At 40.0% G+C, this 17286-nt stretch overlaps 2 protein-coding genes across 3 annotated transcripts; both read left to right on the top strand.

Moving 5' to 3' along the window:
* The first annotated feature begins 922 nt into the window (after positions 1-922).
* Positions 923-4391, top strand: mibp (muscle-specific beta 1 integrin binding protein). Its single transcript, XM_055053836.1, has 8 exons — positions 923-1175; positions 2049-2139; positions 2602-2650; positions 2878-3052; positions 3540-3611; positions 3687-3793; positions 3913-3998; positions 4111-4391. The coding sequence occupies exons 1-7, from the start codon at positions 1150-1152 to the stop codon at positions 3996-3998; spliced, it is 606 nt and encodes a 201-aa protein (XP_054909811.1). The 5' UTR covers positions 923-1149; the 3' UTR covers positions 4111-4391.
* A 4935-nt stretch (positions 4392-9326) lies between these two features.
* On the top strand, positions 9327-14913 carry loxl5a (lysyl oxidase-like 5a). 2 transcript variants are annotated; one of them, XM_055053786.1, is made up of 6 exons: positions 9327-10224; positions 10804-10912; positions 11801-11938; positions 12746-12902; positions 13063-13158; positions 13269-13388. In XM_055053786.1, exons 1-6 carry the CDS (start codon positions 9327-9329, stop codon positions 13386-13388), a joined length of 1518 nt encoding a protein of 505 aa, XP_054909761.1. The 2 variants fall into 2 exon arrangements, with proteins under 2 accessions (XP_054909761.1, XP_054909770.1); XM_055053795.1 differs by lacking the exon at positions 9327-10224 and adding an exon at positions 13472-14913 and having other exon boundaries at positions 10822-10912; positions 13269-13384.
* Positions 14914-17286: the final 2373 nt, after the last annotated feature.

Raw genomic sequence — 17286 nt, 5'->3', positions numbered from 1 at the left:
CTCTTACTGGGACACATTAATCTAGAAGAATCAATCTCCAGACAAGTATTCAAAGTCCAGACACGTGGGGACATTAATAAGCACAGGGCAACATTTTATGATTGTATATCAAATTAAATTTCCTTTAAAGCAGTTACTTTCCTGCAAGTAACCCGACGTTACAGACATGAATACCTTTAATTATTTTGATTTAAATAAAACTTTTATGGCAGAGACAAAATTATTCGGCAGGGACCATATTGTCGCCCTAATTCCCATTTGAACCATTGACATGTGGCCTAATTACTGGGTTTCCATTTAACTTGCTGTCTAATAAAAAAGCTCACTGTCCTCAAATACCTGACACACATTTGTGAGAAAATTGTGTCACAAGAACTGACACAAAGTCATGCGGTATTAAATGCATTACTTTGTGCATTTATATTAAAAACAGGCACATCAGACTACTATATATGTAAACAATTCCAGTAGGTTTTGTTCATTTTTATTTGTGTATGTAAACTTCTGGTTTCAGCTGTTTCTATTTTGGTGGTATGCTAAGCTTTTGCTTCTAACATACATATTTCCAAGGCCAAGCTTGTTTAGCTAGCTGCCATTTACTAGTAATGTGACCTTAACTGCGAGCACATCAGCAGACATCTCCCTGTAAATGACACATCACACAGTTGTTATTTTAGTGCATCCATACGACACCATCAATGGTAGTTTTCCACAGCTGTAGCCTCAGGAGGAGGATTAACTGCTGAATGGAAGAGTACGGACCACAGCAGGTGTGGGGAAAATATGTAAATATGTGGTGGTCCTCGCGCGGTGATTGGCTGTCGTTGAGTGACTGCGTGGGCTCTGATTGGCTGTCTTGAGGAGGCACGTAACGTGGGGTGCGGAAGGGAGGGGTTGCAGCGGCACGCTGTAGCACGAGAACGCCCAGTCCTTGCGTAAGCTGTGACGCAAAAGGAGGCAGGCAGGATATAAAGTGAAATGCCTCTAGGCTCAATTCAGTAAAGAGACAAGAGGAGTGAGCAGCATCAGGACTACAAGCTTAAATACTTTTAAAAAACTTTATATCTGTTGGAGTTTCGACCAGAGTTTGGTGTTTCAGATCTTTATATCAACTGACGTCTGGGAAGACTGTCGAAAGAAGAAGAAAAGATGAAATACATTATAGGAATTGGCGGGTAGGTGTCCTTTACTTTACAAATAAGGAGGGTTTTTTTTAATTATAACTGCATTATTTGTAATTCCTGCTGTAAAAGTTGCAGAAAATTTAAAACTTGCGTGTAGTAATGCTGAAACAAGCCATCCAGTGCTTTGTTTTTATTTAAAGGAACATGTGTAGTTGTTTAAAAAATACAGCAACGAACTGTATATTTAACATTTAATCTGTCTCTGACTAAGGTTTTTGTGAGTTTGTGGTTGATGTTCTCTGAATGTCCGCATGTTTTATCAGCCGCCCGCCGGAAAAACTAAAAAAATGAAGTCACATCCGGTTTGGTTTGTTGTCATAAATCGAGCGGGACTTTTAAAAATTCACCGCGTGATTTTCTTCAAAAGTGGAGGGAGATCTGTCCATTTCACCTAAAACCTCTGCATTATTTAACTTTATTGTGTTTATCAGTTACTTTTTATCCAGGCTTTCTAGTCAGAAAGTTGTAGGTTTTTATTGCATTATAGAAAAACCTTTTTGTTTGATTTCTACATAAACAGAACATTGTCGTTTTTATTTTCAGCTATTTTACTGAGAAATGTTTTTTATATATACATATATATAATTGTAACTCCTAAACTTGCTATAATTTCCTTTTGTGTTGTATTTATATTCTTTGTTTTGTATTTAATTTGTATTTTTTTGTATTCTAAGTCATACTAATTAGTAGAATTAACAGATATTTTAGAAAAAGTTGCCTTTTTGAGACTGAAACCTAAAATAGGATCTAAACGACACACCACATAACTGTCATTTATCAGCTATTTCAACCACTTCGAACCACAATCTGACCTTTAGAAGTGAAGCAATGCTCATTTTGTGTAATTGTCTTTGTTTTTTACAGGGTTACTAATGGTGGTAAAACCACTCTGACTAATAAACTGATCCAGACTTTGCCCAACTGCTGTGTTGTGCACCAGGATGACTTTTTCAAGGTGAGTCTCACTTAGTGATTGGTTAAGTTTATTGTGATAATTTGCCATCTTTTCCATTCATTGCTACTGCCTGAGCTATGTCTGTAATCGGAGTGGGAGGTCTGGCCTTTGGAAGCCTTCCCTTCCCCCCCATTTCCTTCATTCCCATGCTATTCCTTTTATATGTTGATCACATTTTCTTTGTTTTTAAGTTTCCTATTATTTGCTTTTATTCTTAGCCTCTTCTAATCATCTAACTTAATACTAAATATTTGACTTTTCTTCATTTTATCTGTCCTCCACCATATTATCTTTGCATACTAACGCTTGCTTAGTTTTATGCACGTCATCTGCTTTGTGCCTTCTGTTTCTGCCTTTTCTTCCTCACTCGTTTGGCCTAACTTTTGTGGCATGTGAGTGAGATCTGCAAGTGTTCAGAGCCGTGAGGTTCCAGCAATGTTTTATTGGTGACTGTTATTTCAGAAACCCGATCAAATAGAAGTCGGGGAGGACGGCTTTAGACAGTGGGATGGTAAGACTTCACTGAAGACTGCCAGTGACTCATACTCGACCTTATATCTAATGTAGTAGACCCCATCCTCCGCAGTTGCATCAGTTAGAGCTAAAACATTCATTTGTAGTAACATCCAAGCAGCAAACACTTTCATAAATCATTACAGCTGTTGTTGGGATTTTTTTCTAACCTTCTCTCGTTGTTTCTGTTATTTTCTTTCTCTCTGCCTGTCTCGTGCTCCACAGTAATCACAGCTATGGACATGGAAGCCATGACCAACACGATAAAGGGCTGGATCGAGAACCCGGCAAAGTTCGCCCGCTCCCACGGCGTCGCCCTGGCTCCTGTTCCTGACGTTGGCTACCCTGACGAACAGATCCACATTCTGATCGTTGAAGGCTTCCTGCTCTACAACTACCCGTAGGCTCATTGACTGTTTTGTTCTGAATGGCTGGCTGTTAGGGATGTAAATCTAGTTTGTTCTTGCTGTGAATGCAGCAGCCATCTTGGCTACTTTCCAGCTTCTATGATGCAAACTAAAAGAAGTGCCAGAGATTGAGCCATCTTGGTTCTCTGAAACCCGAATATTCATGATTGCAGATGTAAGGGCGTCGTTAGTTCTGTCCAGTCACGTGCTAATTTTGCGTGCTCCCATTGGCTCGTGCTCACTAGCAAGCAGATTTGAGATGGGTCTGCAGGAAGAGATAAGGTTTTCAGCAGAATGAGGCTCTGAGTGGTCGTTTGCAGTCACAGCAGGGTGGTGGGTACTCAGTGTACTAGTGATGAGTGTCAAGCAAGCTGCAGAGACGTAGATAAAGGACAGCATGAACAGTTGTATAGCTCTGTTCTTTTACATGGGGGATGTCTTATGTGACATGTGGTCAACACCTTTGCTTCTCCCCTTTAGGCCCCTGCTGGATGTTTTCAACAAATGCTACTACCTCGCAATCCCCTATGAGGAGTGCAAAAGAAGGAGAAGGTGAGCTAATTTTGTGCTCTCACACTGTTCTACATTAATCTTATTAACTTACTTTATTTATTATTATGATTTTAGTACCAGACAGTACACCGTCCCTGATCCTCCTGGCCTGTTTGACGGTCATGTGTGGCCCATGTACCTGAAGCACAGAAAGCAGATGGAAGACCTTGGTTTGAATATCGGTACGATGCGATTCACTGTCCATATTTGTAAACCAAATCTCATTGCAGTGTTCCACCTGTCTGTGGCTGGAGTTTTTATCAGTTTTTGGTGTAAAAATACGTTTTGTGTTTCGTTGCAGAGTACCTTGATGGTTTGAAATCCAAAAAAGAAATCTACGACCAGGTGTACGAGGACATTCAGAACAACCTGCTCAATCGTTTATAGGTAAGAAGGAAGGACTTGAAGTTGTAGCGGAAAATTTATTTGAATATTTAGGACATTTTGAATGTAAAATGTGAGACCTTGTCTAACGTGCATTTTATTTTTTGTTTTGCAGCAGGAGGACTTCTTCACACCTGTACAGATTTTGTAAATAGCCAATGATTCTTTTTTTATAATGTGTAATTTTATTTTTTTTTTTGTACATATAAAGCAGCCATGTTAACTTATGTTGTTTTTACCTGCTTCTCATGAACAAAATGTTTTTGTTTCATTAAAAGTTGACTGGTTGTCTTTGTTTTTGTCATGCAGTTGACCCTTGTTGGACTACTGGTCTCTACCAGTGTCATCTTCCAATAAACTCACAAGTTTCTGTTAAATACAGATCATCAAAACACCTTTGTTATTTGTTGTGTCTGTTTTTCTATCAACATTTCTACTACTAAATTTAGGATAGAAAAAGCAGTTTTAGTTTCTGTAATTGTATAAATGGTTGTATTTCTGAGCTCAAAACCAATGTGGAAAAACTTCCCAATGTCTTGCAGAGTTTTTGATGGTAATAAGTGATGATTTTCTTTTTGTTTGCCATTAATAAGTCATACTGATTGACTGTTTCTGTAACATGAAGTGCAATATATTCCTCTACATCCCTAAAACTCACTTTGGAAATATTTTTGATACAAAGATTAAAAAATGGAAAATAAACTCTCAAAGTGAGATTTATGAAGTTTTGTCTTTTTTTTTAAGTCTACAAAACATTAATGATTTAATAAGTGAGAATTATATTTTCTCAGATCCATATTAGTTTGAAAGTTTGTTTTTTCTTCTGAAATGAAATCGTTTGAAAACCTACTTTTTTTGTCTAGCAGAAACAAATCTGAAAGAGTGTAAATGCCTTTCATGCTGAAATTACAATCAGTAAGTTAGTGGAAACAAATCAAATGATGCACTTTGGTTCTGAAAATGCATAAAATAAAGTGGAAAAACAGTTTCTGACAGGTTTATAGGTTACAGGAGTTGCTGAATGGGAAAGTTGGCTTCTGTGAATTTTGCTATCTTGATGAACCTGCAAAAATTGGTTGGTGTATAATTTAATTTCCTGGACACCTCTACAACACTATCGAGGGGAAATCACTTCACTGAGTCTCTCGGCATCTATTTCAGAAACAGGAAGTCCTCAGTCAAATCACTACAGTACGTCTGTCCTCGTGGGTGTTTCCAGATTTACAACCCTAAAATAACTGTCCTCGCTCATCTCAAGTACTGGTAGATGCTGGAGTAGGTCACAGACTACCCAAAAGATTTAGGCTATTAGCAGAAGATTATTCTCACTTACAGGCTCATGGTTCCCTAAGCACGTGCTGCTGGTATCTGCTCTATATGTTTCTGCACTGCATGTATAAATAGATCAGGATAATTTCACATCTCCCTAAACAGAACATCATGGCCAAGTGTAGGATGTCGGGTAAGTGTTAAAATTTAGCTTCCTCTCTCCAAAGTAGGTGGAAGTTCAACGACTGATCATTTTTTCCCCCTCTCCATTAACGTTCTCAGCTTACCTTACTGATTGAAAATAGCTTGATAAAGTTTCCCAGCAGGAATTTCTCTCTGCTTCTCCTGATGAATCTGTCTGAAAGATTCTGTTGTGACTCAAGGATTCTGGCCATTTGTTGGCACCTTTTTGCAACAGCAGCCATCCTGACATCAGCTGTAGGTATACGTGATCTGTCATGTGGGTGTCATAAGGATATTGGGTAGAAAGGTGATTACTGTAACATCCTAACAGGTGGTGGCACACAAAACCCCCGTTGGCTTGTACTCACTGTGCTAAAAGTGACACCAGCATAGATGATGCCTGCCAGGACAAACATAAATAAAGACGCGTTCACATAATAGAGCATCGTATTTCTGCGGTGCACTGTTGGAATAATATTCCATCGTCATCAGAAGCGGCCGAGTGTGAAAAGGTAGCTCCATTATCCCAAGCTGAGTAAAGAGCAGCCTGGGTGCAGAAATTTCCCAGCAAAAACATGAGGTGATTTCATCTTGTCTCCAGCATAAGACAGTAGCCTTTTCACTATTTCTACCCAACAGCGAACCACGACTCTGAGGGCAGCTATTTCTGCTTTATTGCTGGTACTCAGTGTCCTCAATTACACTGTTGAACTACTTCCTGTTTTTGTGGGCGTTACATGCCTTTTTTGGAACAGAGCACTGTGCTGGGTGATTTTACACCACAGTGCATCACAATGAGACAATGTGCATACCGTGCTGTACGCCAGGTGGGAAGGAACACTGGAGTGTGACTAGAACAAAAGGTCCAACTGTTTTTCTGTCTGCAGAAAACAGTTTTGTGTACTTTGTGTATTCGGTCCAAAAAGATACAAATTCAGAATATGATCGTGTGGATTGTTTAGTGCATGAAAAGTGTCTCTCTTAGTGATGTAATCAATGAGATATAAATGAAAGTGGCAGGCTGTAGTAACGATAATCTGCTCACGGTCTCAACTGTAATTATGTCCCACCGCAGGCACACATGCAAAATGCTTTCCTTCTGTTTGTCACATTCATGCACGTATGCATGTACATTCAGGCCATTTAGAGTGAAGGAAGTCTGCTTTTAGTTCTTTGATTGCAGAGTGCTGCTGTCTGTTTTCACTGTTCCCTCCGACTGTGACTACATGTCTGTCTGCACGTCTCGGCAGCCAGCATGACTAAGGACAAAACAGAAGGAAACAAAGGCAAAGGTGAAAGATCCTCATGTTCCTTCAGCGTGGAAACTGTTTAATAGCACAATCTGGGAGTAATTAGAGCTGGTGGTTTGTTTTTGTTTTTCTTTTCTCTTTCTTTTTCTTGTTTTTCTTTTTTCCTTTGAGTAGGGCTCATTCAATGAGAAAAGATCTGAAATATGAGTTAAATAAAGTAGGATCTGAAACTGTTCTCATACAAGTGGTTAATGTTTTTGCAAAGTTTTTTTTAAACACAAAACAGTAGGGGTTATTTATAATTGATAATTTCATGAAACATTGCACAACTACCCAAAAGCAGTTCTTTCTCGTATTTTCACGTTATTCTTTTAAAGTCACCAATCCAGAGTTTTTGCAGTTCACACTATCATATTGAACACAGAACATAGTAAGAACATTTTACACAATGCAAAGTTTGGTGTGATCCAGATGCCTGTGTTTGGGTAAGCATGTGTGACTGTTGATGAAGAAACCTTTAATAGTCACACATAATTGTTGAAGACTAAGGCAGAACATAATGGAGAACAATGCATTAAAACAGCTTGTAAACCTCAATGAATTGGAAGAGACTGAGAAAGTTTTACAGGAAACTATTATTTTTAAATTATGGTATTGCAGGGAATTTATAGGGCGTTTGGCAAATAAAACGAACCAGTTTACTAATTTAGACCAAGATCAAGCAATAATCCAATCCTTTGGTTAGGTCCTGGTCACATTTCTAGAGACAGGATACATTAAGGAAAAATAATGTAATTTAATCTGAGTTCCACGGTTGGTCCAGTCACACTCCAATGTTGCTGACAGCAACATCTTTTTGAGTCCCTCGAGTTTCTGAGAGCTGGAAAATTGGCATTATGAAATACAAACAGTGTCATATGCCTGCGTAGATTTTAAAGAGTGGTCTGTTGCTTAACAGGCCAGGATGCCAGCTAAATTAAACTCCACTGTTACGTGTGACAGGGCTGTAAATAAACCTGACCTTAAAGTAACCTCAACATGACAGACCTAATTATGTAACATATATCTAGGAAAAGTTATTGGATGGTTTATGGTTTGAATTTATTCTTAGTAATTTATTAATATTGCATATCCAACATTTTTTCCCTCCTCTTTGTTTTGAATCAGTGAAAGGGCCTCATATCTGATGAAGACCTCAAGAAACCTTGACTCAAACGATTACAAAGGAAATGTCAGTCTTTCTGTGGGGACTCAGCGCCCCCATTTGGCAGAATGGTAAATTACACCTTTGATCATTGGGCACTTTTTCTTTTTTATATTTTTAATAGGCTAAATAGGTTATTTAAAAAATCTCACTTTAATTAAATTTTTGGTTTTTGGGTTATCTTAAGATGTGTTGTAGCTGACACTGACTTTATTGATTTTTAACATTTTATGCTGAATTCACATCCCCATGTTTCGCCCCACATTAGACAAACATAACGTTGCAAATAAAAAAAGTATTGGAAGAAATATACTTAATGTTTTCCCAATTAAAAATATGAAAAGAGAGCAGCTGTGAATGGTAATTTCCAAGTATTCTCACAAATACTGAAATGTATTTAGACCTGGGCTTTCATTAGGACATTATGGCTTCATTTAAAGTCCAGGCTGCATCTAGAGTTGTTATCCTGCTGAAATCTTTAGCAGCCTCAAGATTTTCTTCCAGTATTGCACTTTACTGAGATTCATCAAGACTCCAATCAACTCTCTCAATGCCTGCTGAGTCTGTTGTCTGAGTCCTGAGTTAGATTTATTTCACGTTTTGGTATGTTAGCCAAGAAAGATTAGTTTTGTTGAATGGGACTAAACCGTCTTCGTCCACATGTTTACTGTTTCCCCTAAACAACCTGTGGTCTTCTGAGTTTTCCATAAAAAAACACAACTTTTCCCCGTTCAACAAACTTTTTCACTTGAGTTTTTGATCCCAAAATGAATGTGAACCTCTGGTGGGTCTCTGGCTGATTCTCTCATGCTCTCTCTGTTCACTGTGTTAGTTTAGATTGACAGCAATGTACAATTGCAATTGCACAAAACTCCTCCATTTTATACCACCAGGATTATCTGTCTAATGTGTTCCTTGATCTTTATGATATTTTTTTTCTCTAATGTTGCTAAAACAAAAAAATACACAAAATTATATTTGCTGACTAGATAATTTCTAAAAATAAGTTTAGGAGTATCAGTATAAAGGGGTCTTAATAAAATGGATGCCACACTTGTTTAGATTTCTTTATTTTTAAATTGTGCCTCTTTGGTCACATCTTCACTGACGCACACTTTAAAAACGATTCTGACCGAGAAGATTTGCACTAATATGTTATTAGTACAATTCCGCTTACATTGCACATTAATTATTAATGTAATTACTTTCGGGATTTTTATTTATTTAAATCTAAAATAAAACTGTTTGCCCACATGGGTGAGACTTCCCTCCGCGCCCTCCCCTCTTGCCAGTGATGCTGTGCGCAAGTGCGTGACGAAGTCAAGTAGGTTTTGAGACCTCTGCTCCTGGTCTAACTCAAGCATCCCTCCACACTCATTCAGTTGTGGGACTTTTCAGGGAGAGAGACTAAAATCTAAGTAAGCCATGGAGAAGATCTGTTTTCTTCTTACTTGCCTTCTCGTTGTCCTGGTGCGTTTTGGCGCCGGTCAGGACCGTATACGCGCGCCTGTTGGCCCCTGGAGGCAGCGCATCCAGTGGGAGAATAACGGTCAGGTGTACAGTTTGCTCAGCACTGGGACTCAGTATCGCTTGCCTTCCCAGAACAGGAGACGCACCCAGATGTTACTAACAACCAAAAACTATTTAAACCAAGTCAACCCTCCTGTTGCGTTCTTGAGAGCCACTAGAACCAGGTCTATGAGCCTCCAAGACTCGGATCACTCTGAGCAAAATGACCAAATGGACCCGTCGCTTCTCGGAGCAGATGCGCAGTACCTCCTATCCGCGGATCGGACCGGCACGCACAGTCAGTCCAATGTGGCTGTGGATGATCACTCGAGTCAGACTCCGGTTAACAGCAGCGCTGCTGTTTTCATCCACGAGTTTTCCGGCGGTGGAATCCCCAGAGCAGGCCGAGGTACAGCTGTGGAGGACAGCGGCGCGCAACAGACCACTGCGCCACCAACCACAGCGCAGGACTTGACGCGCGGCCAAGTCGATAGAAGCTCCCCTGAGGGTTCGGACTCAGTCCACACGCCTGCTTGGGTCAACCTGGCTAATCACAGTCGAGTCACCCAGCAGACCAGGACGCAATCCCTGACCAGAGTCACTCCAGCGGTGGATGATTCCAGCAATGCTGTGGAGATTCAGTTCCCCCCTAGGAGTCCAGATACAACAGGTGCAGGTGATCCTCGGGATCCACACAGCATCCACCACAGGAACTCGGTTTTCTACAATGTTTACCCAGCGGACCGCAGGAACAGGCAGAACGCGCGCAACCCACCGGGCACCGGCGCCCACGGCACCAGGTTCTTCCACCACGGTGAGACGAACAGCAGACTGGATAGTAATTAGTTTATCCACGATCCAGAGCCGGTCAAAAGCTTTACGGGGCCCTAAGCAGAATCTTCTAAAACCACCAGGCCTCACAGTTCAATACTTTAATATAATCTAAACGTGCCTGCGTCTCGCATTGTTACTGTGTTTACAGCTGAAAAATAAACAATGTGTGTTCAAAACATTGGACTTAGTATCAACTTGGCAACAGTCATGTCGATACCACATTGGATTTTAAATTATCCAATGTGGATTTGGTTTCTAAAAGGGTTTTTTTCAGATTGAACAATTCACATTCAATCTGACCAATTCAGTTACTAATAGCACCATGTTCTGCGCTGCTTGAGCCAATTTCATTGCATGTCATACTTTTATGTACTCACTCTTCTCACAAATAGTTATATAGCATGCGCAGAATATTTCTGAATGTTTGAAAAATCTAAAAACAAGAATTTTCAATCACCATCCATCACACCAGCTGGTTAGGGCTGATATCCTGTTTGCCAACAGGATATCAGCAGCCATACAAATGTACCTATTCTGTCTTCTATTTTATTGTTGGCAGGTCTCCCAGACCTAATCCCTGACCCGTACTACATCCAAGCAGCCTTGTATATCCAGAGAGTACAGATGTATGCACTTCGCTGTGCAGCTGAAGAGAACTGCCTTTCCAGGTACCGTTATGTCACCATTTTTGTTGCTCTTAGGACCATATACAGTTTTTTTTGCATGTAATCATGTTGCAACCACAAACTGTTAGATACTTTATTGGGCTTTTCTGTGGGAGATAACATGACCTAGATAGGGCATAGCTGTGCTGTGACACATTCTTTTCTAGATGTCTTGCAAAAGAAAATCTAAAAATGTGGCACACTTGGGAGTAGCATACGATGATTTAAAAAACTATACCATTGTTGCTCTGGCTGAGTATTTTGGGTCACTGTTCTCTTGAAAACTGAACCTCTAGCATCTTCACAGCATGATGCTGCCACCACCGAGCTTTACAGTGGGGATGATTTATGCAGAAGTATCTGATCAGACCTCTTTCCTCCACAACATGTTGTGGAAAATGGCAAACAGGATTTTTCATGGCTTTCTTTCGACACTGTCTTTCTTCACTTATGGTCATCAGATTGAAAGGGGTTGAATACAAATGTTTGCAGGTATTTAATGTGTTTGAATTTGTCCATTTGATTGGCTGCCATTTGAAGAATTAATGAAGGCAGTCATTAGGACTGAGGATAGTTGGCTGTCCTGATGCTTGTTGGCTACTTGCATGTAGCAGCTCAGTGGCAGAGCGGCTGGGCACACACCTGGCCACTGCTCAGGATTTCTCTCCTCTGATCTGCGGAGGATCTAAGGAGCCGCGCTGCCAAGCAAAACAAACCCTGAAATGAAAGGCAAAGGATTTCAGAGCTGAAAATATAATCCACCAATTCATGACTCAGAGGGAATCTAAAGTGCAGTGAAGTGTATGTCAGGTGGACGGCGTTATGTAAAGATGAGGTCATTCAATCCCGCATGTGCTCTAAGTAGCTGTCTTGGATTTCCTTTCTCTGCAGGTCTGCGTATCGTCCGAGTGTGAGTGACCTGGAGTACAGAGTCTTACTGCGCTTCCCACAGAGAGTGAAGAACCAGGGAACTGCAGACTTCCTCCCAATCAAACCCAGACATGAGTGGGAATGGCACAGCTGTCACCAGTGAGTTCCCTCCTAAAAACATCTAACAACCTGAGCTGATAAAGGTAAAGAGCAGGAAATCAGGCCATCCAAATCAGTCAAAGCAGATGTCTGGACACAAATTCTCGATTGGGTTTCATTTTTGGGAAATGATTGTTTTCAATTTCCTCAATTTTATGAAAATCATTTTTTGTTTAGTTTAGTTTAGTCTCCATTTTTGAAATAAAAAGGTAAAAACAAAAACTATATATTTAAGAAAATCTGCTAATTATTTAAGTTACCAAACCTTAAACATTCACTTAGAAAGACTACTGGTAACAGTAACACATGCACACATACAAGCAGCTCAAGTTTTGTTTGCTTTGTCCCAGAAAGCAAACGGACCTCACTCCGATTAAGTGATGTTAGATGTGATTGGGAAGTGGGAACACCAATGAGGGAAGATAGACGGCCTTTTCCACACTCTGGTCAGCAACTTTTCAATTTTGGTCTAATCTGACCAGAGCACTTTTTCTGTCTGTTAAACACTTTTTTGTAGCTGTTTAAAGCTAGAACTGTTATGTTTGAAGTGTGCATGTCGATATTGTGTTTGTGTATGATTTTAATGACTGAATGATTCTTTGATTTGAGTAGCAAACAATAAATGATTTAGAAAAGTCTGGCTTCTTGAAAGCAAAACAAAGTGATTAAGGATGCCTCAAGACTTTTGCACAGTACAGTACAGTCCCCTTTGCGACGACTCACAGAAACCTTAGTTTTCGCAGCGTGTTTAGCTCAAAGCAGTCCCTCTTTCTGAGTGTGTTTGTTTGCGTGTCCGACTCTCTGCAGACATTACCACAGCATGGAGGCCTTCAGTAACTATGACCTTCTGGACTTCGCCACTGGACAGAAGGTTGCTGAGGGACACAAAGCCAGCTTCTGTCTGGAGGACACCTCATGTGACCCGGGGGTTCGGCGACGCTTTGCCTGCACTGCTCACACACAGGTTGGTCTGCACTGATGATTTTTTGTCATTTCTACTTTATAATTTTGTCTTATTGGTGGTTTTAGATTATTTACTGGTATTTATTTTCTGAACATAAAAAAATTATTAACCCTGAATTTAAGCAGAAAACGTGAGTAAAATGAGCGTGGTTTGTTTTAAGGGGCTAGGTCCTGGATGCTATGATACATATCACGCTAACATTGACTGCCAGTGGATCGATATCACTGATGTGTCACCTGGAAATTACCTTCTCAAGGTAGAGCTGCAGATCAAAACAACTACTTCCACATTTCATTGATTTGCCTCCTGTGTAGATTTTAATTTAACTACAATCTATCTTGCACATCATTGTTGTCTGTCTGCTAGGTGACGGTGAATCCATCCCAGCTGGTCCAGGAGTCTGACTTCTCCAACAACGAGGTCAGGTGTGACATCAGATACACGGGAAGCTACGTTCAGGCAAGAAACTGCAGGATTGTCGTGTAAGTCCCACGCGTAGCGCCTGTTTTTTCCAACGTGACTCAAGCAGAGATAACTTAAAGTTAACCAGTGTTGTCCTTGTTTTCCAGGAGCTGACCTGCAGAAGACACAGACATGTGCTTAATAACCTTTAGTTGTTCTTAAAGTAAAGCTGCTACTGTTTTGATGCTGTTTCACTGTTTGCTACTCTGTAATCTGTGTATTTATGATACACTTCCTGTCACACATATTGGCAACCCTGTTAAAAAAGTGTCAAAAGACTCAGAAATTAGACTTTTATTGCAGTAGTGTGACCTCACACACCGAGAACTTTAGTAAAATTCATCCTTTAATTTGAGAGCATTTATTCAATTTCCTCTCTCCCCTTTAGTTCCAGAAAGTGCTGAAGATCTCCTTTACATTCCTTTACACCAATCACAAGTGAAGACATGCCCTACATACTCTGATCACTGTAAATCAATACGTTAAGCAATTTAAAATGCTATATATTACATTCATTTTACAGGAATGACTGTAAAATGAATTACCAGTGCCAGTGAGGCACTGGTAAAATTTGCAAACAATAATTTGCAAATTTGAGTTAATTGGTAATCCTGCCCCCTTCTTAAAAAGTGTTCTTGCCCCAACAGCTGGATTTATCCTCATTTTGCTACAGAGATAAAAGAAGAATGTATTTAAATGTTTTATGAATCTATCCCAGACTTATCCATATGTGTGAAAGAAGCTCTAAATGAGGTGTTGTACCTAATGACAGATAGGCCTAATATGGTGCTATTTATATGAACAGGTATTAGTATATATAAGCAATGCAAGACAGAAGTTAACTAATAACTGTATGCCTGTCTTACATGCAGAAAAATGTGTTTCCTAGATTTACATAAGTGTCAGCTACGAAGTGAAAGGCCAACTTTGCCTCATTTCTGTAATTCAAGTTGCGTTACTTTTTTCCTTTTATCTATTTTAATGTATTTTATTGCAAAGTTTGCTCTTTTATGTTTTGGTTTGATGTTGTTTGGCACTTTGATTTCCACTCGTGTTTTGAAAAGAGCTTTTTAATAAAGTTGAATTGAGTTTTAATAGACGTTGCCCAGTCTCTTCCACTGTGAGATTGAGCTGATAGAACAATCTTCTGAATTTGTTTTCTGTCTTCCACAAGATGTTTTTCTGGGTTTCTGTTCAAACACAGGGAAGCCATTCATGACCAATTTTGAAGCAGAATTATTCCTGCTGATGAAAACATGTAATCACCAAAAACTGAGGAGCGTTTTAATGTTGGGTGGCTCATTGCTTGACTTCTCAGAGAAATAGTTGCAATTATTGCACTTTGCATGTGCGAGCCTGGGAAATAACAGGAAGATAAACACCACATCACACCAGGTGCCTGCTTGTGTGTATTAGTTGTGCTGCGCTGCAGCGGGTGACTGATTGGGAAAACATTCATCTGGCAATAGCTCCGTGTCTGTCTCCTGGGAATGTCTCGGTTTATTTGCACTTTGTCACCAGGTTTTGGTGGGATGCTGTTCAGAACCTGGCATGTCAAAGGGTATGAATAATAAATGAAGTTTTTGTTTTTGTTGAGCTGTGCTCCCTTTCTGCCTCGTTTTAATTTTGTCATCCAAAATACCCCAGACTTAAATACACAGAAATTGTTTCTAATGCTTTTATATCCTGCCACATTTCCTCTATAAGCAGATTTGCTTTTAGACTCTTTAGACTAAATACACATTCATTGCAGCAACATTTATATTTCAGCAGTGTTCAAAATCTTGATTAACATAAAGTCATCTAAAAGTAGTTCAGGATGTTTATGCAAGAAACATGCAGGTGGTTTAGATGTGAGTTCATGGAGTTTTCCATTCAAAGGTATTTTTGCCTCACTTTTCTAAGGTGCTTTTCTGTTTAGTTTTTTTTTTTTTAAACATATAATCACATTACTCAAGATTGAAACCCATTTCATTCATCCTCTTACCCAAACACGCCTTTGGCCCCGAAGAGCCGAGCCACTGCAGTGGGTCTGAGTGTGACGGAGAGTCTCCAGGTGCTGTTTGCTCAGGGCAGGGTGGCGTGCCGAGCCTGCAGGCCGTGCTGCAGGCCGATCCTGTGAGAGATGGCGAGCAGAAGAGAAATTCCACAGATCCGGTGACGCCCAGCAAACTGCTGACCTCAGTGTCTCCTCAACTCTGTCATTCCCATTGTGGGCTGACCGTCTGCACGGCTGCGCCCGGAGGACCTACTGTCTGAGACTGATGGTCAGCATGTCAGAGCCAACAGGGCAGACTTCAGGGATGCTAAACAGACACCAGTTTGCTTCTTAAACAAGCCAAAAATAGGACCTGAATTAAGGAAAGCTTTCTTCTAATGTGTCTTATAAGCTTGCTCTTCACAAGAGACCAATTCTTAGTTTGTTAGTGGAGATAGCAAAGGTGGATATTCACAGCTGACTGGCAGTTTTATGACAAAAAGTTAGGTGTAGTATCAACAAAAAAAACTAAAATACCAGTGAAGGATTTGATTTATCCTCTTGATGCCACTCGTCAGATAATTTATAAGAAATCATGAATGAAGTAATGATAATACTGAGATAAATGAGCAAAAGATGCTCTGTTTTTCTTCTTGGCGCTCTTCCATAAAGACCAGATTAATGGAGCGCACAACTAAAGTTATCCAGCCAAAAGATTTGTTCAGTGTTGTTCCAGGTCTCTCTTCGCCTGCTCCTCATTAATGCTTGGTTTGCACAAATCTTCAGCTTTCGTGGACATTCTTGCCTTACCATATTCATAGATGTACCATCCGGTGTGCATAACACAAACTCTCTGAACTCATCAGTTCAAATGCAGCTGATTAAAACAATTTAAAATACAAACGTAACAGGCCACTGAGGCACAGAAATGTGTTGGGCTTTAGCGCTGCCCACTGTGTGCCGAGTCTGAAGCACTGAGTTCGCATCATTAGTGAAATAATTTGGCGCCTTCCTGATGCTGACGTTCTGTTTCTCTGTCTGTGGCTGGTGTTTACCTTCCAGGGAGTTGTTTGTTGGCACCAAGGCGAGAAAGCTATTTGTGCAAGTGGAGGGGAAATTAAACTAGGAAATCATTTTCTCTCGTCTGACACAGTTTGTGTCTGAGGTAGAGTGGACAATATTTGCCCGGAAGAACAAGCAGTACCGTATGTGCTTTTGACCAGTCGCTTTCCCTTCTGATGACGTCAATGAATGAATTACGCAGCTGCTGTATAAATATCAAAATATTTATTAGCTGACTAACTGAGTGAATGCATCCCGTTTTAAAAATTTCTTGAGCCGACTCGTTTAACTTGGCAGACAAGTTTTCCGGCTGAGGAGGAGGAGATGTCAGGCAGAGTGCACAGAAGGCAGATTTTGGTGAAAAGGTGGTCAAGCTGAGTCTCTCTCGTTGTTTTGTGTTTAAATACTTGGTCCAAATGCTTACAATGTTTTGTGGACTTTACATGTGAGTGCCAGACAATGTTAGGATGTCTCCTCTCGATGGAAACATGTTCACCTGTGGACATTTAATGGCTCCAGAGACATAAAGCTCACATAAGAGGAGACATGCAGAAGCAGACCTCAGGAAAATGTGAGACACAATCACATCAGTTGCAGCATTTGCGACATGTTGCATGTTTTTGGCTTTAAGCGTTTGGTCACCAATTTTTGAGGTAACGCCATTTATAATTGAGTACATCCTGGAAAGAAATAGTTACAGAGACACAGAAGGAAAAAATGAACTCATAGACAGATCATTATAAAAATTAAATGGAAATAGATATATATTATTATCAATAAAATAATATTTTGAGACAGAAAGCCTAAAGGTATCATAATGAAGGAGTCTGCATCAATGAATTCCTAGAATCAAGGAATAATTATCTCTGACTCAATTGCACA

The sequence above is a fragment of the Poeciliopsis prolifica genome, unplaced genomic scaffold (assembly GCF_027474105.1).
Source record: "Poeciliopsis prolifica strain line A6 unplaced genomic scaffold, Auburn_PproV2 SCAFFOLD002, whole genome shotgun sequence".
Classification (NCBI taxonomy): domain Eukaryota; kingdom Metazoa; phylum Chordata; class Actinopteri; order Cyprinodontiformes; family Poeciliidae; genus Poeciliopsis; species Poeciliopsis prolifica.
Note: the sequence above shows the minus strand (reverse complement) of the source record. Positions and strands in the feature narration are given on the sequence as shown.